Source organism: Spermophilus citellus, assembly GCF_964194105.1.
Source record: "Spermophilus citellus genome assembly, chromosome: 1".
In the NCBI taxonomy this organism is placed as follows: Eukaryota; Metazoa; Chordata; class Mammalia; order Rodentia; family Sciuridae; genus Spermophilus; species Spermophilus citellus.
In genome coordinates this window covers 32,117,100-32,144,738 of record NC_138182.1, presented here as the reverse complement: position 1 = coordinate 32,144,738, position 27,639 = coordinate 32,117,100, and the positions used below count along the sequence as shown (strand labels likewise).

Below are 27,639 nucleotides of genomic sequence, written 5' to 3'. Positions count from 1 at the left end.
AGGAATTCTTGGGAAGATAAGTCTGTAGATACATGTACTGAAAAGGAAAAGGATCATCACAGTGGCTAGCAATGAACTTTTATTGAATGATAACTAGAGCTTCTGAGCAGAGATGAGTGCCTTTGAACTGGAGTAGATGGAGGGGCAGAGCTTGAATCTTCAACTGAGCCTCAGCCCATAGGAGGGATTTAAATAATGAAGAGTCAGTAGGAATGGATGCAAAATAGGGAAAACTTTTTCATAAAAACAAACAACAACAACAACAAAAAAAACAACAACTCCCAAACAAACAAAAAGAAAACACAAGAAACCACCCTTATTTAGAGAAGAAAAAGTAAAGCAGATAAATTGGAACATAGTTCACTTTAGAGCATAGCCTGTCCATCTATCCATCCTTCCACCCACCCACCCATCCATCCATCCATCCATCCATCCATCCATCCATCCTTCCATCCATTCACTCAACAAAAGCTTATTACACACCAGGTACTATATCACATCTTAAAAAACTGGAAACATCAAAGATAGGTTAGAGCCAGATTTTGAGGCATCTGGAATGCCAAGATCAAAAAGATGAACTTGAATTTGATGATTGTAAGCCATGAATGGTTTCCTGAGCCATGGAGAGTGATTTCAAAAATTTACTAAGGAAGAGTAGGCTGAGTAGACTGACAAAATTAGGGGCGATGCATTGGAAAGAAAGAAGGCAGGGTGGGGGGCGGTGAGAAAATTCACAAGAGGGAATTGCCAATGTCTACAGGCAGAAAGATGAACTTTGGATAAAGGAAAGGAGGGTAGGTAAAGACTTGGGCTTCAGAAATGTTGCACAAACACAACCCATGACCACAGGGGGACAACTGGGAAGAGCAGGCACTGGCACCAGGCCTTGGGGGAGAGGCAGGAGGAGCTTAGAAGGATGCTTTTCATAGGCTGGACATGGCTCAAAATTGGTATCTCTACCTTTGCATCTGCTCTGTATCTGACCTTGATAAATGCTTCCAACATCTGATATCCACTGAGCAGAGATTTCATGATAGAAGAGGCCAACTGTCACTATCCCCTTGTTGCAAAGAAGCATGTTTTCCACCCAAAAATGGAACTCATTTTTTTTAAGCTGCTAACCACGCTGAATTTTGAGCACATCAAATTTAAAAGGGATTAACACTTTATAGATATATAAAGTCAGGTTATTATGCAAAATGCAGTTTTTACATTTCTCTACTTTTTATAATCCCTTGATATCAGAATGCACACTAAAGCCTCAAGGAAGATTCTTGAAGTGTAGTTGCTTAGAGAAAAGGGTTATAAATCTTCTTGTTATTCTTTTTGCTAGATGGAAGGCATTATAGCTAACTCTAGATCAATGGTCGAGTGTCAGAGCATGAATAAATTGACACAGAGCAATGATCCTAAATCCATCTGTATTGTAACCTTGTGTCTCAGCCTCCTTTGCCCTCAACTCCTTCACCAAGTCTTCTGTCAAGGAGCCGTTTCATGTTTGAATTTCAACTATTGACCTTACCCATCATTTCCGATGGGAAGTTGTGAGCAGGAATGATTGAGAGCAGAAAGCACAGAAAACAGCAGAGTTTCTGATAGTTCAACAAATTCTTTGATTTCAACCACTGAAGCCTGAGAGGTAAAAGTCACTGGAATGAATTGCCCTGGCCTTTTTGTGCTGGGTGATGACAGTTACTTTTCCTTAACAATCACTGGGTTCCTTTCATATCCTCAGAATCCTGGTGTTGGAAAGAACATCAAAAGTTCATCATGTTTCGTTTCCCACTTGCCAACAGAATTATGCCTAAACCATCCAAGATGGATCTTTGCGTGTTCTGTTCTTTAAGTCTTGGAGAATGATCATCAGCAAAATGATGGATGTCAGTTGGCTGGAAAACCACTTATAACATGCTGTAGTTTTCATGATAGTTATTTGTCCACTTAGCAGTAACATCAAACATGCACACATAGGTGAATCCGGTTCAGGTAGCAACCTGATGTTCTAAAATGCAAAAGGTGAGAATATGCAGAAAGGAAAGACTATTTTCTTAGAAAACAGTACTTTCATCTCTCAGAAATTTGTCATTGTAACAGTTGGCATAGAATGTGGGCACAGTAGGCCCATTTGAGTTAGTAAACAAATTAGCAAATAAATATTTATTACTAGAGAAACAGGTGCCTGGGAAGAATGTGGGTAACTGTTCTGTCCTTTGTGTTTCCTGAGGTTTTTGTTTTCCACGGGGCGGCGGGGGGCGGGGGAGCAGGTTGTCAGCACAGGTTCAAAGGGAACAGTAAACACTGGGATGTATGGTAAGAAAGCAGTTCTGGAATCAGATAACTTTGGGACATACTGGATTTATCTGTCTCCTCTTCGGAGTCCAGGTATACATTAGCACACGAAAGGGTTTTTCCAAGTTCAGAAACAAAGGAACCTCTTTACATTGGGTAAACCTGATGTGTGATATTTGGCCTTAGAACCTTCTTTTGTACAAGACCTGTTCACCACCCACACTTTAGGAAATACAGCTCTTGGTGGTTCATTGTCCACATTTTTGTCTGAGAGAGAGATCATGTCTTTTGTTGAGGTTGTACTGGGAATTGATCCCGGGGCCTTATGTACCCTAGGCAAGTGCTCTACCACTGAACTATACCCCTAGCCCATCTCTTATTTATTTTGTATGTTAATGCTATGTGCTGCTGGCATACAATGGGCATTCAGTAAAGACTTATGCATGAAGAAGGAAAATGATTTTGCTTGGCATGGTGGCACACCCCTGTAATCCTAGTGACTCAGGAGGCTGAGGCAGGAGAATTGCAAATTGAGACCAGCCTCAGCAATGTAGCAAGGTCCTAAGCAACTTAGGGAGATCCTATCTTTAAAAAGGGTGGTGGGGGTGCTGGGGATGTAGCCCAGTGGTTAAACACCACTGGGTTCAACCCTCAGTACCAAAAAAGAAAAGAAAAAAAAAAGGAAGTGGCTTGCATGAGATTGGTTGAGATGACCCCAATGCTGATAGAGAAAGCTGGGGCATCATGAAGGTAAAAATGAGTGGGGTTGGAGTGAGAGAGAGAAGAGTGACACAGAGGGCAGGTTTGGAATTCAAAAGGCCTCTTTTTAAACCAATGGAAAATCAGATCTTCAGAGCCCTTGGGTCCATCTTCTTCCGTGATTACAACATTCCTTTTAAACCACCTGCATCTTCAAGCTCTCTTAAAATGCACCCAACTATGGCTGCACCTTAGTATTGCTTAGTATTGCTTATCAAACTGTTAGAGGAAAAAAAGTTATTTTTAAATCTTCAATGATTATTTGGAAATGTGACATGATTTACAAAGACTATCTGAAGCCCATACATCGTTGCATTTGGGGACTCCAAATAATGCCATGTTCTCCCAATTTACAACTCGGTGTCTTCTGGCACATGTGATGTGCGGAGGTAGTGTCATCAGGGACTGCAAAACTACAGAACCCCAGAGGTGCTCACAGATGAAACTGCAGAGAAATATGGGAGATGTGGATAATAAGCATCAGAAGAGTCTGTCTCTTGTCCTCAGATGCCCAAGGGGAAAATGCTATTCTAAAGTCTATTTCAGAGAGCTTTGGAAAGGTGCCTTCAATTGGCCACCTTATGATTTGCTCAAGTGATCAAAGGAAATTGCAAAGAGACAGAAGTCAGCAGTGTTCTCAGCATTGGCATTGTAGAAACTGTGAACAAAACATTATTAGCTTCTCCCAAGACCGACAGCAATATGCTTGAGAACTATTCATTTTGACTACAGTTTCTTGTAGAGTAACATTTACCACTCTTAAAGTTCTTATTGGAGAGTAAGTGGGAAAAAAAATGCCACAAATTTGCATTGAACCTCTACTTTTGTAGCGAGAAGCTGGAGGGTCTGGGGGTTGAAGTGTTTAGCATACCTTGGGTGGTGGGCTGGCAGTCTCCATAACTAGAGCTCAGCAATTACTTAGTTTTACAATTATTCCCTTTATGAAGGGTTCCATTTTTCTTTCAAGCAGAGGTGGAATGGGTTTAAAGGAAATTTTTAGGTTCATATTATGACACCAATATTTTTCTTCGATGATTATCTTGCACGTACAATTACTAAAAAACATATTTGTTGCTAAAACCATATGCTGACTTTTGTTGCTGTCAAGGAGTTTTGCGTTCAGAAGAGTAAGGGGGACCTCCCTTCCCACATGTTTTTGCATCCACTCTATTATGGAAACAAAGGGCTCTTACCTCATAGCCTATTGATATATCAAGTAATAAATGTGACAGTTACCGGTTCTATTTGCCTTATCCAGTCTTCCTGCAGAACTGAAATGTAACATGTTTCTTACTAGTAACAGATGCTTGAGCCCTTCCTTTGAAATTCCTCTGGAGAAGCTGCCCTGTTGATTCTATTAGGAGGGAAGTAGCTTTATGCAGATGTCTGCTTGTAGGGATGCATTGTTGTAATTGCTGTTCTGCGACCCCTCGCTGAGTACCATGCTTTTCTCTTGTAGGTGATGTGCCTTCAGGACTTTTTTGGTGACGATGACATTTTTATTGCATGTGGACCGGAGAAGTTCCGTTACCAGGATGATTTCTTGCTAGATGAAAGTGGTAAGGAAAAAAAAAAAGTTCAAAACCAGGGGAAATTTGAGGCAGCTTTCCAAAATGAGCTGTACCAGGCCAAGATTATGTCAACTCCAAAGCTACCAAATCAGTTTCAGATCCCCAACCAGCATGTCTTTCCTATATCTTGAATTTCTTTGATTTTTTTAAATATAGAAAACAGATGAAATGATAATTGGAAAGGCTAGTCATTTAGAAGAATAAATTATTAAGGGCTAATTTATAACCATTTAATATCTAGGTTGATGTTTTATAGAAAACCACTCTTGGATTTCTACATTTTTAATTGTATATTTTTTTCTCAAAATTTATAGTGGAGGGATTTGTGATCATAAAATTATTGAGTATGTTTCTAAGCTCAGCTTTCATGTGGCCTCCTTGAATTCCTAACTGAGAAAATGGTTTGGTATCCCCTTTCCTGTAAAACTTTGGAATTTGTGTGTCATTAGCATCTGTGTGAGGTATGGAGAAAAGAGGAAAGAAGCTTCCTTCCAATAATACACTAAATGCTACCCTCTCTAACTGATAAAGAAGGGACAACCGATAAAAAGAGGAAATGAATATGAAAGGTTGTGACTTTGAGAATTATTTTTTTTTTGGTATTATGCATCATTTCTTAAATGAATATTTTTTACAGAAAAGATTATTTTAATTAAGAGACCCATCCTGCTAATATTTAATTAGGGAAATTTTGCATTTATTGACAATTCAAATTCTGTCTAGCTGGAAGTACTTTTTGAAATGATAATGATTTTTTTTTTTTTGCTCCATTATCCTGAAAGAACAAATTATTGAGCTTTTGACAAAGTGGATGGGCAATACTTGACTGATAAGATCCGTGAAGTAATGTAGTGGTCTCACTCAAACACTGCAGACGCATGTTCATATGTAGTATCTACATTATATGTATGCACAGTCATTGGCCACATAACAACATTTTGGTCAATGACGAATCACATATACATATTTAAGAGTTATACCATAAGATTATATCACTTAGTGATACCATAGTCATTCCAGTTTAAGCACATTCTATGATGTTCATACAACTAGATCAGCTAATGATGCTGTTCTCCAAACATGTTCACATCATTAAGCAACACAGGGTTGTATATGTATTATTAGTTGTATGCATTTAAACATTTTACAATTGTTTCATATATAAAAATGATTTAAGCTGTGTTGGGAGGGATACGATAATTGCTCCATTATTATTAAAATTATTAAGTGCCCAATGAAAGTGTGTGTGTGTGTGTGTGTGTGTGTGTGTGTGTTCATTTGAAGAGATTTGTTTTGGTTCAAGGATCCTAACTGAAGTGTAGTTTGACATCTCTTGTCCTCTAAAATAAATGCATTCCATCTTTCTAACTGATAGATGTGCCCTTTGAGACAAAGATGTGTGTAAAAACATCACAGGTAAGGTGTCCTCATGGGGGTCTCCCTGTGCCTACGTCTACTTAAGGAGAAGGCAGCTTTGTCATTGTGTAGAACAAGTGAATATTTCCAGTCAGGCAGAAGAGCTGACAGCACAGTTTTGAGAAAAATAAATGGCTTTGACTTTCAATTTAAAGAAAATAGCTGCTTCTGATAGAATGGTCTGAGACCAGATGCGTTCTGAAATGAAAATCCATTTGTTGCTTTAATATAGAAAACAGACTGTCGAATGCAAACTGGAATAAAGCTTAGTTTCCAATCAGCAGAGTTGGCTATGGGTTCCCAGGCTCTCTGGTCATTATTCAGCCCTCCAGGTAGACCTAGGGCCACACTGGGGGCACCCACACAGCTAGCTAAGCTTCCCCAGTTGACATTGTGCTTTCAACTCAGGAGGTGCAGCCTCCTCCTCCTGTTCACTGGCAGCGATGGGTAGGGAGACTTTCTGCGAAGTACAATAGCACATTATCAGAAAATCCCTTGCAAATTTCCCTTAGAATGCTTTCTCCTTAAGAAAAGACATGTACACGTGAGCACACGTACACATGTACTTTTATACACGTGCATGTGTGTGTGCACGTGTGTGGGAACACATACACACACACACACACACACACACACACACACACACACACACACACACCCCTCGTCCTTCTTTTGTGGCTTGACTCCCTGAAAGGAAGGCTACTGCACCCCATTTTTGTGAGCACTCCGCATCCTTTCCCCTGATGAAGGTACCCTAAACATTTCTTGGTGTGAAATCCATTCCTGAGTCACGTGTCCTCCCTCATTCTAAAAGAAGCACGTGGATATGGTGGTGGTGGGGGGGTTGGAGAGTTGAATAGGAAAAGAATCTAAATCGAGCTTTTACTTCCTTGGGTGAACTTACCCTGAAACTAAATTCACACGTTGACAACTGCAATTTTCCTGTTGCTTGTACAGCATGTTCTGGTGCTAATGTATTAAAATTTGAATCTTTTTTTTTAAGTGCTCCGAGCATGATTTAGCCCAGCTTATCTGTACTTGCTAAATGGTATTTGCAAATTGATGCTTCATTTGGCCTGTTCCACAGCCTCTTCCTCAAAGGCGTGTCAGCGGGGGGTACAGACATCTTCAGAATTATTACTCTCAGCCCTGAGCAGGGCTGAGCTTGATTTAATGGCGCCAAGAAGTGGCCTTTTGCTGAGAGGCAGCACTTTTATTTTATCTTTCAAAATTAACTCAGCTCCCAGTGAGTTTGGGATTAGCAATAATACATCCCCCTAATTATTGCTGGGAAAGCTCCTAGGGATGTAGCTTAAGGTCTTTCCAGTAAAGAGTTTTGCCATTATAGACTCATAATTCATGGGGTCACGAGGGAGCCAGATCAATATTAGAAACTGTGAGGGATCCTCTTTTCCCCCTAAAGTTTTCACATGCGGAATAAAACCCCTTCCTTGTTCTAGTTCAGAATGTAACCATTTTAGCGACATCGTCATCAATCAGTGGAGTCTTAGCACCTTCGAAATGGTGGATAGAACACTATATATAGAGACAGAGAGGCCGACAGATCCTTCCTATGCTTGGCCTGCTGTCTAATTTAGAATGATGAAACATTCTCAGGGAAAATGCCAAATTGGAGACAGGAAGCTCAGCATAGTGTTGCTTAGATGTTGATGACAAACTGATGAGTTTATGATTTGTTGCCATTCAAAAGTGACAGGATTGTCTTGAGAAATGTCCACCTGGCATTCATTCACTCCTTGGTGATGAGCCTGACACTGTATGTCACAGTTTGTCCACCTCCTTGTCCTCAAAGCCAATGTCCCCTCACTTACTTTGCCAGTTTCTTCACCCATTCACCTCACTGCCATGGGTGGCTCACCTCTGCTGATCCCTCCCACCATGGATAGCCTTAAGTATCTCTCAATCTCTCTTTACTTTTCTAAAATCTTGATTGCTTTTATCAATCAGTTTCCAAGTGTCCTTGATTCTGATGTCAATAGGCATTATTTTAAGCTCTCATATTGTTGATTACATTGGTTGTTGCATTAATGTCCGTCCTAGGGTTGCCATAACAAAGTACCATAAACTGGGTGGCTTAAAATAAGAGGAATTGGTTGAAATGAGAATCTTGAATGCTACCCCCTCCCCCCCCACACACACAAAGATAAATTTTTGGGATGAAGAATATGCTAATTACTTGGTCATTATGCTGTGTATACATATACTGAAACCTCACACAGTACCCCATAAATACATAAAATTATTATGTGTTAATTATGAATAAAAATTTTGAAATATAAAAAAGAGACCACCCTAAAATTCTTTTGTCTCAGAATTCTGGAGACCAAAATCCAAAATTAAGGCATGGGCAGTGGTGTGCTCCATCTGATGTCTCTAAGGCAGAATCCTTCCTGGCCTCTGCTAGTCTGGAATTTTCGAGCAGTCCTTGGCCTTCCTTGACTTGTAGCGGAATCTCTGCCTCTGTTCTTCTGTGGCCTTCTTCCCTGTGGGTTGGTATGTGTGTCCAAATTTCCTTCTTCTTAGAAGGGCCCTAGTTATTAGATTTGGGCTACCATATAAACTAGAGAATGTCTGCCAAGACCCTGTTTCCAGATGATTTCTCATTCACGGGTCCTGTGAGCTGGGCCTAGAACATATCTTTCTAGAGAATAAAATTCAACCTAAATTGTTGGTAGCTGTGGTGATTTTAGTTGATCTTGGATTACAAGTAAACTGATTTTTGTTTTCTGTTTTGATCTGTCTTTGGGCTCTACAGTGCTAGCATTGTATTTATTGGTAGACTACATGGACAACAGAGCTGTGACCAGGCTACGCTTCACCCTCATCTGAACTTTCATAGTTAGGGCTCCTCATCTGGTAGGTCAAACAGTTTGAGAATTTCAGTAATGTAGTTGACAATCCCTCTCTTGAAATCCCTTTGACTAAGATGAAAATGTATGGGCTGAATGGAATAGGAAGAGATATGTTTTTAATTGCTTGAACTATCCTGTCCAAAAGGTACTGATTTATGGACTGATGTCCGATGTTCTGGTGGAGATCTCTGTTTAAATTAATCCTTAAGGTTTATGTAGGTAGAGACTGTATTTGTTCCCTGGGAGCCACACCACAGGGTTTTGCATGATGGAAGTCCTCTGGGAGGGGTGCTAATGTGGTTGAAGACAGAGTGAGTTTCTACAGGGATTCTAACAAGACAAATTGCGTCCAAGAAGATCACATCAAATTGGTATAAACAAAATGTTGTGTTCTAGGGTTAAAAGAGAAAGGAAGGAAAAGAAAAGTCAACTCTACAATCGGATTATTCTATTTGGTTAGGAACAACTTAGTTTTCACTGAAAGACATGTGAAAATTGCTTTCAGTTGACTGCAGGTTTAGTGTGAGGTGTAATTTGGCTCATTTGCTGTGTGTATTGTACATATATCATGTATGTTATAAAATGTTTCAGCCTCTCTGATTGAAGTTGGTGAATATGGAATGAACCAACAAATTAAAACTAAAACTGGGGGCTGGGGCTTAGCTCAGTGGCAGAGTACTTGCTTCGCACATGTGAAGCACAGTGTTCGATCCTCAGCATTACATACAAGTAAACAAATAAAATAAAGGCATGCTGTCCATCTACAACTACAAAAATAAATAAACAAATAAAAATGTATTTCTTACCAGTTTCAAAACTAAGTATAGAGAAAACACAAGTCATTAAGGTTTCAAATGACTGCTTTGTGAAATGCATAGTGCTTATCCTTCTGTAGTTATTAAAACTCAAAACTTCATTAAGGCCTTTGGGACATGGTGTGTGTGTGTGTGTGTGTGTGTGTGTGTGTGTGTGTGTGTGTGTATCTGTGTGCACGCATGTACTCACACAGTTTCCTCTCTCTGCAGAACACCATTCCTGCTCCTCCCTATACTAGACAGACAGATCCATCTGTAATAGTGATCTAGAATCTCCCTGGTGTGAGATTCTAGAAGGGACATTTCCTTCTCTTAAGGACGTTCATGATGTTGGGTACCCAGGATCTGCTTGATAAATGTTTCTAGGGATATTCCATCCTAATCATTTTCTGGGACTCATGTCCTGAGTGAGATATGACAGAAGTTCACAACCAGGGTCCCAATACTTTCTCCAACTCTGAGAAAATAGGGTGCAAACCAGGGATAATAGAAACAGTATTGGAATAGCCTTAGAAGATATAGATTTTATTTAAGCTCCACCTCCCACTTGCTGTGTGGTCTGTACATCTCCAAGCCTGCTTCCTATTCTGTAAAAAGCCTTTTTTCTCTGGGTTGTAATGGACCTCAAATAAGATAATAAATGTCAAAGCACGTTCAAAACTGTGTTCCTTATTACTTAGTGAATGACACCTCAGCTGAAGTATACCTCCTGGTGGACTGCAGATGGACTCAGCCATGGAGATTCATTTTCAGGACTTAATTGGAGTCAGATGTCACCAAGATTGACTTTTGGTATTCTTTAGAACCCAAAGGCAATTGCTACTTCTTTCTTCTCACTCTTAACTTTTATTCTGATGGTAAAGGTAAGAGGAAAATTAAGTGGACTTTGAAGATATCCACTCTTCTCTGAAATGAAGTTCTGGAAACTTAAACCAAATCACATTTAGAAGAACCAGACAGTTTTCTAAACTTACAGCATTCAGGAGTTCCAGCCCTTAGGAAATGTCACCCCCTCAACCCTTTTTCTCTGTCCATAGTGGTCTGGGTCAAAGGGGTCTCTGATGGCCCTGCTGCTCTGTCCTGAAGCTGGTGATGCTGGGAAACTACCAGGTCACTGAGAACACTGGAAAATGTAGAGTCTGGATAAATACCAGGCCTCCCCATAAAGTGTTTTTTGTTTTGCTTATTTATTTATTTTGTGATGCTGGGAATCAAACCCAGAGCCTCACAAATGCTAGGCAAGGGCTCTACCAGTAAGCTACCCATTATGTGGTTTTTAAGCCACTGTTAAAAAATTCATTCATTTAATCATTCATTAATTTATTCAATAAGCTAAGCTAATTTACTATGTTGCAGGCCATGTGATAGGCACACACACAAAAAAACTATTGATGATAACATAAAACACAACCCTTTGTTCTGGCCTTTAATGTTGCTTATGTCTAAAGATGCCAAGGGATCATAGGTAGTGACCAAGAATATTAAACATTGCTGCTGTTTCTCATGGATTTCTCTCTCCTGAAAAATATTATGGTAAAAGAACTAATGAGTCACAGAAGACTGATAATTCTTTATAGATTTACATTTTAATTGGATTAGGAGGCCAGTTCACATTAAATATGGGGCAGATTCTTTGAATGTGTGATGTTTGTTGGCAGTGAAATATTTTATTGTTTCAGTAGACATCAGTTCTAGGAATGTAAAGTTATTTTCTTAAGAATTCGTTATAGCCGTCTTGTTGAATAATGGCCAAATTTTTGTGACATTTCACTGTCTTAATAGAGAAAAATGCAAAATATGATATGCCCATTTCTGGATTTCATTGCCTTGTAGAGTTAATTCTAATGTTTGAAATAGAGGGTTTGGGGGCTTTTGTTTGAGTTGTGAAGAGAGAGCACATTGGCTAGCCTGCTTTTCTCATATTCCTCTTTGCCTCTTAGCAGTGGAAAAACTGTAGGGCGTTCTGGAGACTTTCTTGACCATTGCTTCCTTTGAGCTCATGCACAAATATAAAGTTTCCCAGAACATAGTGATATTTCAAATTTAATCGACTGCCAAGCCGTAGAGACATATAGAGTATTGCACTTTGGAGACAGAATCTAACTCAAGCACAAGCTATTTCCTTTGCCACAAATAGATAATTTTCTACTTAGGAAATCAAGGCATTGTGTAACACATGCATCTTTTCTTAACATTTTTTTCTTTTGGCCCGCATGGACTTCTTTTTATTGCATTCAGTAACAGGAATACATAGGTTGTTGACATGGAAAACACTATAAAATGTGGCACTGAACATGAATCCCAGGCACTAAGAGTCTTGGAGGTCATCCATTCCCCCTTTCCCACCATATAGAAATCCTCCCTACAGCAAAACAGCAATAGTTACTCCATCCCCAGCAAGAATCTTCTGTGAGTGATGGTTTACAACTTTACAAGAAGGCCAATTCCACTGTCCACTAGTGCAGATTATTAACACGTTATTCATTTTATTGAGCCAAAATTAATCTCTCTCCAGCTTGTACACAGTGGTCCAATTCTGAACTTCCTGAATAATAAATACCACCTACTGCTGCCATTCCTAGACAATGAGCTTTCCACCTAGCCCTGGAGGATGATCAAAGTCATTCACCATAAAAGGTTTTTACTTCCTTTCTTTCTGGACCATATCTTCATGTCTCCATATCTCTCCCCTGCTTCCCTTATCTTTTAAAGGAAGAAGAGTCTCTCTTCCTTTTTAAAAAAGCAATGACAGCATTCCTGATTTTGTCCTGTTTGGTGGTGACCTTCTTTGTTAGAATCCCTTTCCTACTGCTCTTGTGGATTTGCTGCTTTACCCTACCTATCTGTCACTTTCTTCTTAGCTCACGGTCAGGCCTCCAGATCTCTCCTGTTCTAAAGGAGACTTTAATCATCTCTGTTATCTTCTCAAACTACCATGTCTTTTTTCCCTTCTGTGCAACTGTTAATAATAAATAAACTACTGTCCTGGAGCCTCGGGTTCCTTATTCTGACTTACTTTTGATTACTTTGGATTACTGGTACATGGGAACAAAAAAGATTATGGGGTTTATCAGATTTTTTAAAAAAACAATTGTCTTTCACCATCCTTTTTTGATTTTTTTAATGGCAAAGTTCTTTTGCCATTGGAGGATACCTCTGCAATCCGAATATCTTTCTAATCCCTACTAATATAGTAAAAAGTGTTATAGGCTCTTCTAGGTACAAATTACCATCTCAATTCGGAAGTAAAAAATATCTAGTCCCATGTGATGGTCATTTAAAACTGGAATTGTTTTTCACTCCTACCTAGGACCCAACAGAGTGAGTCATCAGCTCTGTAGGACAAGGACAAGCTTTATGCTTTCTTTCCTTTTCACTCACCTGCTCCCTGTAGATTTCAGTCCTTCCAGATTGGAATAGAGATGAAGGGTGTGGGGCAGGATGATGAGGAAGGGGAGATGGATGTCCTTACTTGGCTGTACTGTTGGAAGATGATCTAACATTCTCTGGGATAGCAATTGTTATGTCCCCTTCATGGACTTTCACTGGGAATAGTCCATTCTGTTCATGTGGATAGTTCTGTTTCTTCCAGCTTTGGCTCTGTCTCCCTCAGTCCTTATTTTCTAAAGTTCTGCCAATTGACCTCAGACGGTCCTCTTGGGAAGAACTTAAATCAGCTCCATGCTAACTTGATCTTCAAAAACATCAAATCAATTGCACTTCCTTTGTCTCCAATGAACAACCCAAATAATTCAACTGAGCCTTTTAGTTTTATCAGAAGGTCTCAGGTGAAAACCCAACACATGAACATTGGTCAGTTATTTCTGTCATTTCTCCCATCCACAGAAGGTACTGACCAAGCACTTTGGGTCTCCAAGTGAAGTCCCTATTGAGACAAAGGGGAGTCTCTCCCTTCTTTTGGAACGATAGAGTTCATAGCACAGTTCCCTAAAGAAATCCTTCTCACAGATCCCATTTCTCTCTAATAACTTAAGTCTTATTTCCACTTAAGCCTTGAAGTGGAAATAAGGTTAAGGCCTGGATCTGTTTATATCTCCTTTGAGATTTCTGGAAGATGATCCATCTCATAATTCACTTCAATATCTGGAACACATTTCTTTGGAGTCTGGGTGAAACTTCCATTTTGAATACTATTTCATTTGCAACTGGCTTTCATACCTACCACGTATGTAATAGATCCAATAAGCAAAAAGCAAGGATATCCCTCAAATATTTGCATTCAATGTTCCCTCTATCTTTCTCTTTTTTTCTGTTTCTTCCTTGATGTCATTGTGGCATTTGATGTTTTTGATGATTCCCTCCTTGAAATTCTCTCCCCTTGATCTTCAGAGTGTTTTGCTCTCTTGGTCTTCTGCCCACTGCTTTGACTACTCCTGAGCTTCTTTGAGTGTTGTTTTTCTGCCATATATTCCCTAGTAATTGTTCCCTAAGATTCATTCCTCAACCCTTTTTTCTACTTAATTACTCTATTCCCAGCCAAGTTCATCTGCTTTAATGGCTTTAGCAATGATGGTGATGGTAGATAGTGATGGTGACAAATGGCGACCAGATGGTATGCAATAAGCAAAGCCTTTGAAGTATGTATAATTTTCCCAATTTTACAATTAAGGAAATTAAGCTTAGAGATGATAAATAATTTGTTCAAGGCCACACAGCTAGTTAGTGTTGAATAGAGTTCAAAACCAAGTTTGTCTATGTCGGACAACACATTCTTAAACTTTAAATATGCCTCCTCTCAAATCTGCATCTCAAACCCTGATTGCTTTCATAAACTCCAAAACCATATCTCCAACTTGCTACTATGAACTTGCCTAGGAGCTTGCTGTGGAGCCACTTGAAATTCAACACATCCCACAATTGAACACATCATCTGCTTGGCCAACTTTATTCCTCCTTCTGGTTTCCCATGTTGGTTCAGGGCATCAGTACTTTCCCTAGCACAGAGGTTGCAAAACATGGAGCCAGTTTTACTCACCCTTCAACTTCACTCCCCATAACCAGCACTTTGTTCCTGTGCTTTCCAATTCCATTATGATCATCTGATCTCCCCATAATCTCTTGATTGGACTGTTATAAAGGTGTGTTAACTTGCTTTCTAGGTTACAGTCTTTAGTCATTCCACCCCATGTTTGGACATAGATTGATTCTCCTCCATTTACTTAAATAGCCCTGTACTGCCCACAGACTCCTTGGCATGTCATTCAAGGACAGTCAACCCAATTCTGTCATATCCTTCCACCTATTATCATCACTTTATTTCTTTTCTGCATTCCAACAACAGGGTTATTTGTTGGTCTCCCCAAAGCCTTTTATTTGCAATATCTCCGACTTTACACATACTGTCTCATCAACCTAAAATATTATTCATCCTTTCCTTCTCCCTAACCACCCAAATCTCTCTTATCGTTTGAGTTCAATTCAAGAATTACCTTCTTTGCAATGTCTTACCCTATCTATTTGGTTTCTGTCCATTTCTGACTTCTCATTCTTTTTCCTGTTTTTTTTTTCTTTTGTTCTTTTCTCTATCACAGCATTTTGATAATTCTGACTTGTGTTATGGAGCTTTATAAAAATTAATATAATTTATAAATATTAATAATATTCAATTTTCAGAAAAAATTCTGTAGTATTGTTTCACAAATAAAGAAAACCAAGATAAGAGAAATTAAGAAACTGCCCAAACTCATGTATTAGTCAGGGCTCCCCAAATAGCTATCTATTCTCTGTGTGTGTGAGAGAGAGAGAGAGAGAAAGAGAGAGAGAGAGAGAGAGAGAGAGAGAGAGAGAGAGAGAGAGAGAGAGAGAGAGAAATTGATTATAAGAAATTGGTTCAAGTGAGAAGATCCATGATATACTATCTCTAAGCTGGAAACCCAAGAAAGTCAGTTATATAATTCAGTTCAAGCATAAAAACACGAGAATCACCCAGTGATGTAAATTTCAAGTACAGGAGAAAATGAGATAAGCTGCCCCAGTCAAGCAGTGAGGAAAAAAAGATGTGTTGCCTAAGGGAAGGAGGGATGTAAATTCTTTCTTTGTAGACTTTTTTATTCTATTTAGGCCCTCAATGGATTGGATGCTGCCCACCCGCATTGGAGAGGGCAATTATATCTTTATGGAGTCCCTCTATTCAAATGGTAATCTCACTTAGAAATACCTTCACAGACATCCCCATAAAATATATTTTTTCTGACTCATAACATTAACCATCATATTCACATGCCCAGTGGGTCACAGAGTTGGAAGGAAGACTGAGAATTCCAGATTCTTTACATTTCATCTTACTTAATTATAAGTGTTTTGAGATTGGACTATGAATAATTTCTCTCTATATCTCACAGCACTTATAGGTTCCATGAATATAGTAAGGGCCTAAGAAATGTTAGCTAAAGCAATGGAATGCAGTAGGAATCTATTTCACCTCTCAGCCCTTTAGATGCTTGAGGACTATGACCTAGTACTTCCTCCAGACTGATTTTCCAACTCTCTTAGGCAAAGTTGCTACAGATATTTCTCCTAAGACCACTCTATAATCTTGGTTACTTTTCTCTGGCTACTCCATAGTTAGCAATATCTTACCTAAAATGGCATTTATTACTGAACACGGTAGTCCTTGGGGGCCTTCAAGAATGTAGAGAATGAAAAATATTTGATAGAGACATCAAATTTGTTCAAATTGATCCTAAGAGCAATTATAGTTTCTTTTTTTCAGTAGCCAAACAATGCAGACTCATGGTTAACTTCTGACCTGCTGAAATCCGAGGGGCATTCTGATGTGATATCAAGCCAGGTTCTCTACTTGCTTAATTGCATATTTGAGCCTTCATCCAGTGCTTTAATTGTATTCATGCCAGATTGCATCTTATTAATTTGAATCATTAATTCTGGCCATTTGAGAGTCTGAACCATCCAAATTCTGCCTGAGGATAAATAATCGCAGAGAAGGTAGTTGAAATAAGGTCTTTCTGGCTTCTAGGTCTTTGCCCTTCCCAACTAAGTTGTGTTTCTTGGGGTCATCCAGCCAAAGACCCATAGCATAGCTGCTTAAAAACTCTCAGACAAAAAGATAAAGAAATGAAAAGCTATAACAACTCTCAGATCTGTCCTTATAGGCAACAGTGGCAGGGTAGCTTCAAGCCCAGTGTTCACATTTGACTGGGTCAATCTCTGTTAAAAGATAATAACTATTAAAAGATAAACATAGGCACATTAAAATTGTAAAGAATGTGTGGGAGCAGACAGCAATTCATGAATTGGGCAGCACCAAACGAAAAGTGATTTGGAATCCAGTAGTTAAGGGGCACGGTGGAGAAAGGTTTTTATAAGGTGAATGTAGAAGTGAGGCAAAGAAAATATTTTTAAGTATTTAAAGTGGAACAGTAGTTTTATTGGTGACATTCTAGTGAAAAGTCCCTAGGTAGAGGTTAGTTGGCCGTGTCTTATTGATTAAGCTTAAGTTTTATTTTACCGCTTAAAATGAGTTTTGTTTCCATAGGAACCCCAGGTGCTGAAACCATCTCAGCCTAATAGACACCTGATTAATTTTTTTAACAAGCCTTATAGAAGAAGAGAACAGGTTCCTTGTGCCTTCATACATACCCTGAGTACAGGAGGGTACTTCAGGACTATCCTTTTAGTGTGGGTCCACAGGGAAAATGTTTTCATTCCTTCTGAAATCTGCCAATTAAATCCCCCATGCCAAGCACATGTTAAGAGCCTTGTAGGCTATTTAACTTTGGAAAGCTAAATGTCTACTTACAGGAAAGCTGATGAAGTGAAAAATCACTGTGGACAATATTTGATATGACCGTGATATTAAAAGTCACTGTTAAAATTGGGTAATAATTTGATATATGTGTCTTTACAGGCTGTCTGTATAGATTTTCATTACTGTAAGTATTCTGAATAAAATATAATAAGATACTGTTATTATATGTTTCCTCTCTGCTTCCAGCTAGATTTTCTGTCTAAGCAATTCTAGAAAATAAACAAATGCATAAGCTTTTGGTTAAAAAAGAAGAAGAAGAAGAAGAATGGAAACATGGATGACTTATCTTCAGGTGTCAATAGGCAAAATAAAATCACTATGAAATCATGAGCCTCATTTTTCTCAGAGGCCTAAAATGAATATGGTGAAGTAGAGTTTCTCTCTGAATTTATGTGATTCCTAGTCACATAATCAGGGAACAAAGCCAAAGAGAAGCAGCAGCCCTGTCAATAAAGTATCAGCAACTGGACTTAAAGAATAACATGTATCAGCACAGGGGAAGGGAGCCAGTCAAGGCCAACTGTTGCCAGATGGTCAGGGTGAACATTAGTATGGCCTCAGTCAGAGACAAGTCACTCTCTACAGGTAGTTACTCACATACATGGAGGCCCTGAGTTGGTGATTGTCTTTTGTTCACTTGTGGGTATCCCACTCATAGGACACACTAAGCTGGGACATCTCACTGATGTGGCACAGAGCTCTGCCTTGCCTCCAAGAACTGAGGTTAAAAATTTTGAGTGCCTGACCTCTACAGGAAATAAATATTTTTTCTTTCATAGATCTTCCCCCCAATCTTAATGTCAACTTAGCCTTCATTTCACACTTGACAACCTTTCAACATAATTATTCACAGAAAGCTATTAGAACTCAGAAGATTAGTGTTCATTTAAAATAAATAAATAAATAAGTAGCTTATGGAAAAGCTGGGCCTGGTGGCACACTCTGTGATTTGGGATTTTGAGGCAGGAGGATTGCAAGTTCAAGGCCAGCTTCAGAAACTATTTGAAAATAAAAAGAACTGGGGATGTAGTTCAGTGGTAGAGCACCCTTTGGTTCAAGCCCAAGCCCACAAATATTATTATTAATAATAATAATAATATAAAAAAGTATTTTTGCCTCTTCCTCAAGTGAGATATAAATTATTACCATGTTGTTTTAGTCAGCTTTTTGTAGCTGTGACCAAAAGATTTGACAAGAACAACTTAGAGGAAAAGTTGTGGTTTTTTTTTTTTTTTTTTTTTTGCTTATGGTTTCAGAGTTTTAATCCATGGTCAGCCAACTCCATAGCTCTGGGCCCAAGGTGAGACACAACATCATGGCAGAAGGCAGAAGGGAATGGCAGAGGACATGACAGGCAGGAAGCAGAGAGAGCTCAAAATATAAACCCCAAAGGCATGCCCTCAAGTGACCTACTTTCTCCACCCACACCCTGCCTGGTTATAATTACTAGGAAATTAATCCATATCAGTGGATTCATCCACTGATTAGGTCAGAACTTTCATAATCTAATCATTTAACTTTTGAACATTCTTGTATTGTCTCACACATGAGCTTTTGGGAGACACCTCATATCTAAACCATAATTCATGTAATGGGGTTTCCAATATGAAAGGTAGGAGAGTTTTATATATTTTGTAAGAGACTTACAGACAACTAACATAAATTAAATTATTAAATTAATATTATGTCACAGAAGCCTAACCTTATGTGTTTCTCCATGCCTATGGTATAGATCAGCTTAATTTCACCAATATTGAGTGAATATCTACTGTGTGCCAGACACTATTCTGAGCACTAGATATCACAGTTTACTAAAGGAAGATTCCTGTTCACACCGAGCTTACATCCTATTAGAGGAATATATTTAATATATAAAAACCCTAAGCAAATTAAGTCTATTAGAAGATAAGTGCTATGAAAAGTGAAGTAGGAAAGGGAGTGTGGAGGGAGGATTCCAGAGAGGAGGACCTCAGTAAGATGACATTTGAGCAAATAAGAGGACAATGGAGCCAGCCATGAAGGTCTTAGAGGATGAATGCTTCAGATAGAGGAAATGACTCATGCAGAGGGCCTGGGGTGAGAGTGCCTGACATGTCCTCATACAGAACCCTGTAGTGGCAGGTGGGCTGCAGTGTAATTCCAAGCTAAATGCCTGTAGTCAATCTTCAGAGGTTAAACACCATCCCAAATGAGTGTACAGTTACATCAGAACAACCCACAAATGCAGGAGTCCCCAGACTCCCCATACTTCTTAACAAGTGGCTGTAAATGCAGAGGTTCCCATATCTCTCTCAGGTTCAGTAATTTTCTAGAACAACTCACAGAACCCACAAAAGCACTGTATTTATAATTATAGTTTTATTTTGAAGGATGCAGATCAGGATCGGCCAACTAAAGAAAAATAAAGGACAAGGTCTGGTGGCATCCCAAATGCAGACCTTCTGTGTCTTCTCCTCCTGGGACGAGGACTCATCACACTCCCAGTTTATCAAACAGGAAGCTCACCAAGTTTCTGATGTCCTGTTTGAACTATTTAACAAACATTTATCTGAACAATATGCTAGTCAATATGGAGACACTGACTTATGATTTTTAATTGGGGTTTCATCATGTAGGCATGCTTGAGTAAATTGTTCGCTGTGTGATTGAACTCAAATATCCAGCTCCCCCTCCTCCTTCAGGCCTTCAGGCTGATAGCAAAACGGCTCTCTCCCAACTAAGGCAAGGCAGGCTAGCCACTCTACTTTGGCATGCCTACCTCATAAGTTTGATTTCTGTACAAGAGTCATAGAAATGCTTTCACAACTGTGTGCAGTTTGCTCTTGGTTAACTGTGCCAAGAGAGACCTGTAGCATGAATCACTGGAGAATGTGCTTAATGAAAAATCACTTTTATTTGCTTGTAGAGGCTCCCTTATAGTTCATACTGTGTATATTTCCTTCAGATAGATCAGTTGGGAACTGGATTGCTTTTGCTCAATAGAATCACTAGTTGTCGGAGATGAAAAAACCTTAGGGAACTTCTAGTTCAGCTCTTCATTTCACAAGTGAGTCAGCCACTTAAAGCCTAGAAGGGTTAAGTGACTGCCCACCATCAACCAGCAGGTTAGAGTTAGAACTGAGGCCCTAAGCTTCTGACTTCTAGTCCAAATCATGTTCTATTATGTGAAGCTGCATCATTTAGATAGTTAGTCCATCAGCATCAGCCTAACACATGACCTCAGAAGAGCCTGGAGATGGGGGGTCATAGGTCATACCAGCTTCCACTCCTAGCACCTGTGTGACCCTGGACAAATTACTTACCCTCTCAGAATTGGTATCCACTGGTAAAATGGAGACACAAGAAGTGCCAGTCACAAAACATTGTAACAAGATTCAAATGAGATGATGCAGGGGGAACCACACTGCAAAGCTGCCATGTAATGGGCAAGTGTTATACTTAATGTCATTATTTTTGGGTGCTTGGAACCCTCATCTGTTGATGGAAGTGGAACAGATTTTAGATCTTTATTTTGAACTATTTAACAAACATTTATCTGAACAATATGCTAGTCAATGTGGGGGACACTGACTTATGATGAAAGATCTCTCCACAAATAGCTCACAGAAAGAGGCCATCCATGGTTGGCAGAAATGCTAAGTAAACTCAGATTGGAAAATGGAAAAAGAGCTGTGTAGGAATCCAAAGAGGGAAGCTCAGAAAGCCCAGCAGGTTGTACACTGTTCAATAGAATATGACTCCTGAGTTGTTCCCTGACATTAAGATTCAATTTGCAAATACCATTAGCTGTCTATATCCTTAGGTTCCACATCTGAAGATTCAACCAACCAAGGACAGAAAATATTGGGAAAAAAGTTGAACTTTTACTAAACATGTTTGACAATTTTTCTTGTCATTATTCCCTAAACAATGCAGGATAGCAACTGTTGACAGCATTTACATTGTTAAGAGGTGTCACAAAAAATCTAGAGATGAATTGAAGTATACAGAAGAATGTGTGTGTAAGTTATATGCAAATACTACACCATTTTATTTATTTAAGGTACTTGAACATCTGTAGACTGTGGTATCTACGGAGTCCTAAAACCAATCCCTTGTAGATCCCAAAAGATGACTTTATTCTTTTCCTTTAAGAGAATGTCATTATATGCAGTTCTTCTTGAATACCTAGCTTCCTGTATGAACTGTAAAGCTAAGTTCATAAGGTTTTAAGCATAGAAGATGCTAGCAGAACCACACTGCTTAGAGTGAGGTGCTGTGTGGTCATATTCACTACAATGATTGTAAATTGTATTCTCTGAATACTGGATGAATAGTAGGCACATGAAATTATAGTCTGCACACAAAAACTGATCTGATAGCAAATCAAACAGAGTGATGAAAGCTATTCAGTATAAAAATAATACAAAAATGGTTCTTGACTTAAGGATAGTAAAATTAATCTAATATACACTGAAAATAGAAATATACAACTAAAAACACGTTAGAGTAAGACTTTTTGTGAACCTGTTTTGTAGTCCGAGAAAAGTATTTTATCAATGTGATTGATAACATTATTTTAAAAATACTCTTAAGATGTTTCTCTTTATTTGGACCGAGCCTGTAGACTAGTTAATAGATGGCATCACTCTGCAGCTTTGCCTGAACGTGTTGAGAGCATTAGCATATTTTATGTAGTCTTTTATGCACTGATGCTAATTATATAATTTCTCATGTTTGGCTTGTAGCCAGCAGCTACAAACTCTGTGTTTGAATTATTTAGAGTGATGATAATTCTCTTGCCTGAATACCTCTTCTTTAACAGTTTACAAGAGAAACTTGGTCCAGGATGCCTGTAGCAGGTTGCCTTGGAAGAATTCTAACTAGTCCCCCACTTAGCTACTCTTTGGTGTGCTAGGCTTCCAAGGAGGACAGGATGAGGGTCAATCTGCCAATCTATAGCAGGTGTATTAATCCACAAAGTTACAAATGGATCAGAGAAATAGATTTTATTTTCTCACTTTGGATTTTGGTGGTATACTATAAGCCAGTACTACTAGAGTATAGTGGATAGTTCTAAAAGATATTATCTAAACTTGAGATCAGTACCCTTTTTCTGTAAAGAGCAAGATAGTCAGTTTTTTAGGCTTTGGGGGCCATGTGGTCTCTCTTGCAACTTACTCAGCCCTACTGTTAGAATGTGAAAACAGCTACAGACAATACGTAAACTTTGAGTGTAGCTGTATTCTAATAAAACTTAAGAATAATCAATGGGCCAGATTTGGCTTGTAGTCTGTAATTTGCTGAATCCTGATCTGAACCATTGATTTTTAATCTTCTGGGAAGACTAAAAAATCTTCCTCATGAAAACCTAATGAGAGCAACGAATTCTATTCCAGAAAAATAGACATATTCATATATAGGTGGTGTGTATACACATGCACAAAATGATAAATCTTCAATTGCCATAAGTTATATATGCCCCAAACTCACCCATGGACCCAAAGTGAAAACTCTTGGTCTTAATTGTGTATTGCTGTTGTTGTCTTGCAGAGCCTTTGTAAGGGTCGCTGATACTTTGGGTCCTCTACTCTTTAAAGTTTTGGCTCCTACTTAACTGAGATCAGAAATTTTCTAGACTTTAGTTGGAATCTGCAGTACATGTGGAGCTCTTTATTAAAGGGCCAAATACCTCAAGGACTTTTAAGGAATTTGGAAAGATGGAGACACGTACTTTGGGGAGAGATGGAGGCTAGGTGCAGTTTACATATGACAAATGGGTAAACAGCGGGTGACTTGGCAAGTTGAAACACAAAATACCCTCCTTGTGATCCCATTGGGTGTCTTGGTCCACTGTGCCCTCTCCTTTGCTCAAACAATTAGTTTAGCACATACCTTTGTTCTGCTTTTTATTTTTCTGCCTTGTGAGTATTAGTGTGAAGATTCCCTGAATTTTTTGGTAGTATTCTTGACAACAAGGGCTAGTAGACTCCTGGGTCTCTTCTGTCCTTCTGGGATATTCTTCACAGAATTGGTACCTTTCTGGGACAGATATGAGAACTATATCTAACACCTTATGCCTTGCAACCCACCAATTGTGGCATATAGAAATACACAGCATGGAAATATTGTTACTATCATTTCTACTAATAAAGACATAACTGTTGTCCTTTATGGGACATTGGATATTGAATGTCGCATGCTAAGCAGTGTGCATTCATTGATCTATGGCATCAAGATGAGTGCAAATGCTGAAGTCCAGAGAGGCAATGTGACCTTCCCAAGATTGCTCGGTTAGTGCGTGGCAGAACTGGAACATGAACCTTGATCTGCCAGACAGGCCCCACTTTGTCTTTGCCTTGAGACCATCTCTTATTGGGACAAATTATAGCTCACAATGATTTAAAACTTGGCCAGGATACGTATCACACAGCTTTTAATGAATATAAAAGTTTGGCCTTTATTTAATTGTTATTATGGGTGATTGTTCTTTTCACTTCTGGTGATGAAAGAGACCACAGAGACCTTCTGGAAGTTTTACCTCACTGCCCTTTTCCAAAATACAATTTAAGGCTATGCTTCCTGCTCCAGACATGACTCACTACTGAGTCAGGGGGCTGAGCCAGTGTGTCCCTTTTGTTTTGTTTAGTGCCACCAGCTTTATGGTTTGTCTTGTAGCCTCTCCACCCCCCACTGCTTTCTCATAAGCCTCCCAACACCCACAGAATTGATTGTCTCCTCCTTCACAATGCTTCTCAGGTCCAGGGCAGCCTACCCGGCCCTGGCTGGCTTCCCAGTGACTCAGATGCCCTTTGAGCAGCTCAGGAGAAAGTGGTGAAGCTGTTGGGATCCCAGACTCTGCTCTGGATCCCAGCTGGGAGGCTGAATCCCCTTTTGAGCCAGACTAGAGTGTGACCTCCCTGGTATCTAAGGTCCCTAAGGGACTCTTGTTATCCACTCACATTTCTTCTTCATCTTAGTGCAGAACAGCCAGGGATCTTCCCAGGGCCTTCCTTTCTTGAGATGCTCTGACTTTCTCAGTGGCCATTTTGCTTGCTGACCAGCATTCACTTGCTTAAGTTCCTGATTCATAGCAGTTACTCTAGTCCTTTCAAGAGTCAGCATAGTTAGTACCAGAGTCATTTTCAGAAACAAAGGAAAGGTGACGCAGAGTTTCGTTTCTAGAATCCTGGTTTTAAATCCCTGTGTTATGCATCATTCCCATGAGGCAACTCTCCAGGCCTCTGCTTCCTTAGGTGCAAAGCAAACAGGTGCACTGAAAAGAGCTTTGAGACGTCCTGTGACAGCAGTGAGCTTGACATCAGACTTCTTGGTGCAAGTTGGGCCACTTGGAATTGTATGACTTTGGGGAAGAGTCTCACAGCTCAGAGCCCATTTGGTCTTAGGGTTTTCATCAGAGTTGAACATTTATATGCAGACGTTTGACATAGTCCTTGGCCTGGATTGATGCTCAATAAATGCTGACGCCCTTCCAGCTCCTTCATTCCCTTGCAGTGCCAAAATTCCAGGCTGTATTAATTATAATGTGAAGTGTGAAGTTTTATGTTCTTTACAGTTTGAAAAGTGCTTTTATGTATACTATTTCCTGCAGTTCTCACAACAATCCTGTGTGGAGATGGAAGCTTTTAGTTACATTGCACAAAGAAGCAGATTCAGAACCCAGATCTGACCTTCAGTCAATGCTCTGCTCTGCGTCTAACAGGCAGTCAGTCCATACTTATTGATCATTCATGGTACGCTCAGTATGCTCGGCTCTCAACTTGGTGCTGTGCAGAGAGTGTGGGGAACGTGGTCCCTCTCTGCAAGAGTTCATAGGTAAAGCTGGGTAGAGGGAAGTGGTAGGCAGAAGTGGTACCTGAAATAATCTACAGTCACCCAAAGAAATCCATTATTAACTGTGTTCAAGGCCGTGAAAATACACTAACTATTATTTAGGTTATAAAATATGATTCATTTTCTCAGTCACTTTTTCATAATGATCTTAAGAGAAAAAGAGTTAAAAATGAGGCATGATTCAGCTGAAGTCATATTTAAAAGAAAGAAAGAAACAAACAAACAGAAACCACCCTCCCTGTATGTTTCAAGATCAGGGCAGGGTTTCTAACCTTGATGAAGTGTTTTGTGGGGCAGAGTTCATCTTCATCAGTAGGACACAGGGAGCATTCAGGGGCATGGCCACTACATTGCTGTATTCATTTTTACCTCTAACATAACATTCAATGCCCCAAATCAGTTGCTACTTCAGACATCTCGTTCTGTCATCAGTACCATTTCCTCCCAGTTCCTGGGGTGGCAGCACCATCCCTACCCTGTCAACTAGTCTACCCCTTCCTGTGGTCATCAGCCCCACCAATGTGACTTCCCAAATGCCTCTAGATCCTTCTTTCATTCTCTGAGTTACTGCAGAAGCCACTTAAGTGGTCCTAATTCTTCTCTTCATTCATTCAAATTATTCATTGAAGCATCCCCTCCAGCCAGGCACTGTACCAAGTGCTGTCACCATGTTACATATAATGCATTTGGTCCTTGTCTCCTGGACCTTCATGTCTCATGTGAGAACAGATATTAAATGAGTAATTACAGCAATGAAGCATTTATGCAAAAGGAAGCCCAAGGGACTGTGAGACCATGTATGGTGGATATAAAGTTTGAGATTAGGAAGCCTTCTTACAGGAAGTTGATTTTAAGTTGAAACCTGCAGGACTAGCACATTTAACCAGGCCACTGAGGTAAGGTAGGATGAGTCAGAGGGTGGGTAAGTGTGGGTGTTGTGTGGTGGAAAGGATAGGGGGTGAGGGAAGAGTGCTTCAGGTAAAGGAACACATGTCTGAGTACCAGACCTTGGGGGACTAAAAGAAATCCAGGATGACTAGACTGAAAGGAGGAAGGGGAAAAGTGGCAAGAAAAGAGAATGGGACCTGGTTGTGACAAGTCTTCTAAAACCACCATAAAAGCTTGAGACATCCTTGGAACAATGGGAAGCAGCATATGATATGATCCAATGTACCTCTAAAAAAGATCTCTCTGGAAGCAGAGTTGAGAATGGATTAGAGGGGCCACAAGAGAATACAGAGTGTCCAGTTAGGTGGCAATTGAAATACATGTTATGCTGGTGACCTACTTTGGGTTGTTGGTGGGGACAGAGAATGGCAAATAGAGTTAAGAAACGTGGTGGAGGGGGGGGGACAAGGGAAAAATGAAGGAACTTTGGGCAAAGGGGAAGGAGGAAACAGGAGGGGGCATGGGGGCAGGAAAAATGGTGGAATGAGATGGACATCATTACCCTAGGTACATGTATGACTGCACATATGGTGTGACGCTACATCGTGTACAACCAGAGAAATGAAAAGTTGTTCTGCAATGTGTACAGTGAATCAAAATGCATTCTGCAGTTATATATACCTAAGTAGAATTAATAAATAAATTAATAAAAAAAAGAAACATTTAGAAGCAGAAACCAGCAGCCATGGTAACTCACTGAAGGTGAGGAGTGAAGGGGAGGAATGGGCAAGTGGCAACTGGCTGGGGGCTTTACTGGGTGCTGCTGGTTCACTGTAGCAGGGCAGCATAGGAGGAGTAGGTGGGAGGAAGATACAATCAGCTTTTTATGTGTAGGGGTCTTAGGTAGAGAGGCCCCCATAGCAGGTGTCCCTCCTTCTAACCCCTCCCATCCCAGTTCCATCTACACACAACCTGCAGATTAATGACCCTCAAAGTCCACTGGAGGAAACTTTCCACAGAGTTGAATGTGCAGGGCCAAGGACATCCTTCTTGCCCTCCTTGGTCTCAACCTTGTCTCTCATTAGCACCTCCATGAAATTCACTGGTTTCCTCCCCAGTCCCCATGGATTTTCCTCAACTTCACTCACATCCCTTCAATTCCTGCTTCAAGCCTACCTTCTCAAGAATATTACCTACTCTCCAGGTGTTAACAGGTTTGTTCTTGCTATTCATTTTACATGGGGACCATATTACTCAGCATTCATGACATTTTATCCTGTTATGTATTTTGCCTCTCTCATTTACTTAGAAAATCCAGATCTATCATTGTCAATAGAGTTAATTGTCTTGTCCCTTCCACTGTACTCTGTACAGTTACGTTCTCCATGTATCAAGGCGTGGACATG

General features: G+C 39.7%; 1 protein-coding gene across 2 annotated transcripts in view; it reads left to right on the top strand.

Moving 5' to 3' along the window:
- The window catches only part of DCLK1 (doublecortin like kinase 1), a 342,359-nt gene that overhangs the window by 169,250 nt on the left and 145,470 nt on the right, over nucleotides 1-27,639 (top strand). For both annotated transcript variants that reach the window (XM_081291475.1, XM_081291476.1), the window contains exon 4: nucleotides 4,508-4,607. In XM_081291475.1, the coding sequence (XP_081147601.1) occupies nucleotides 4,508-4,607 (100 nt within the window). The remainder of the gene's footprint in view (nucleotides 1-4,507; nucleotides 4,608-27,639) is intronic.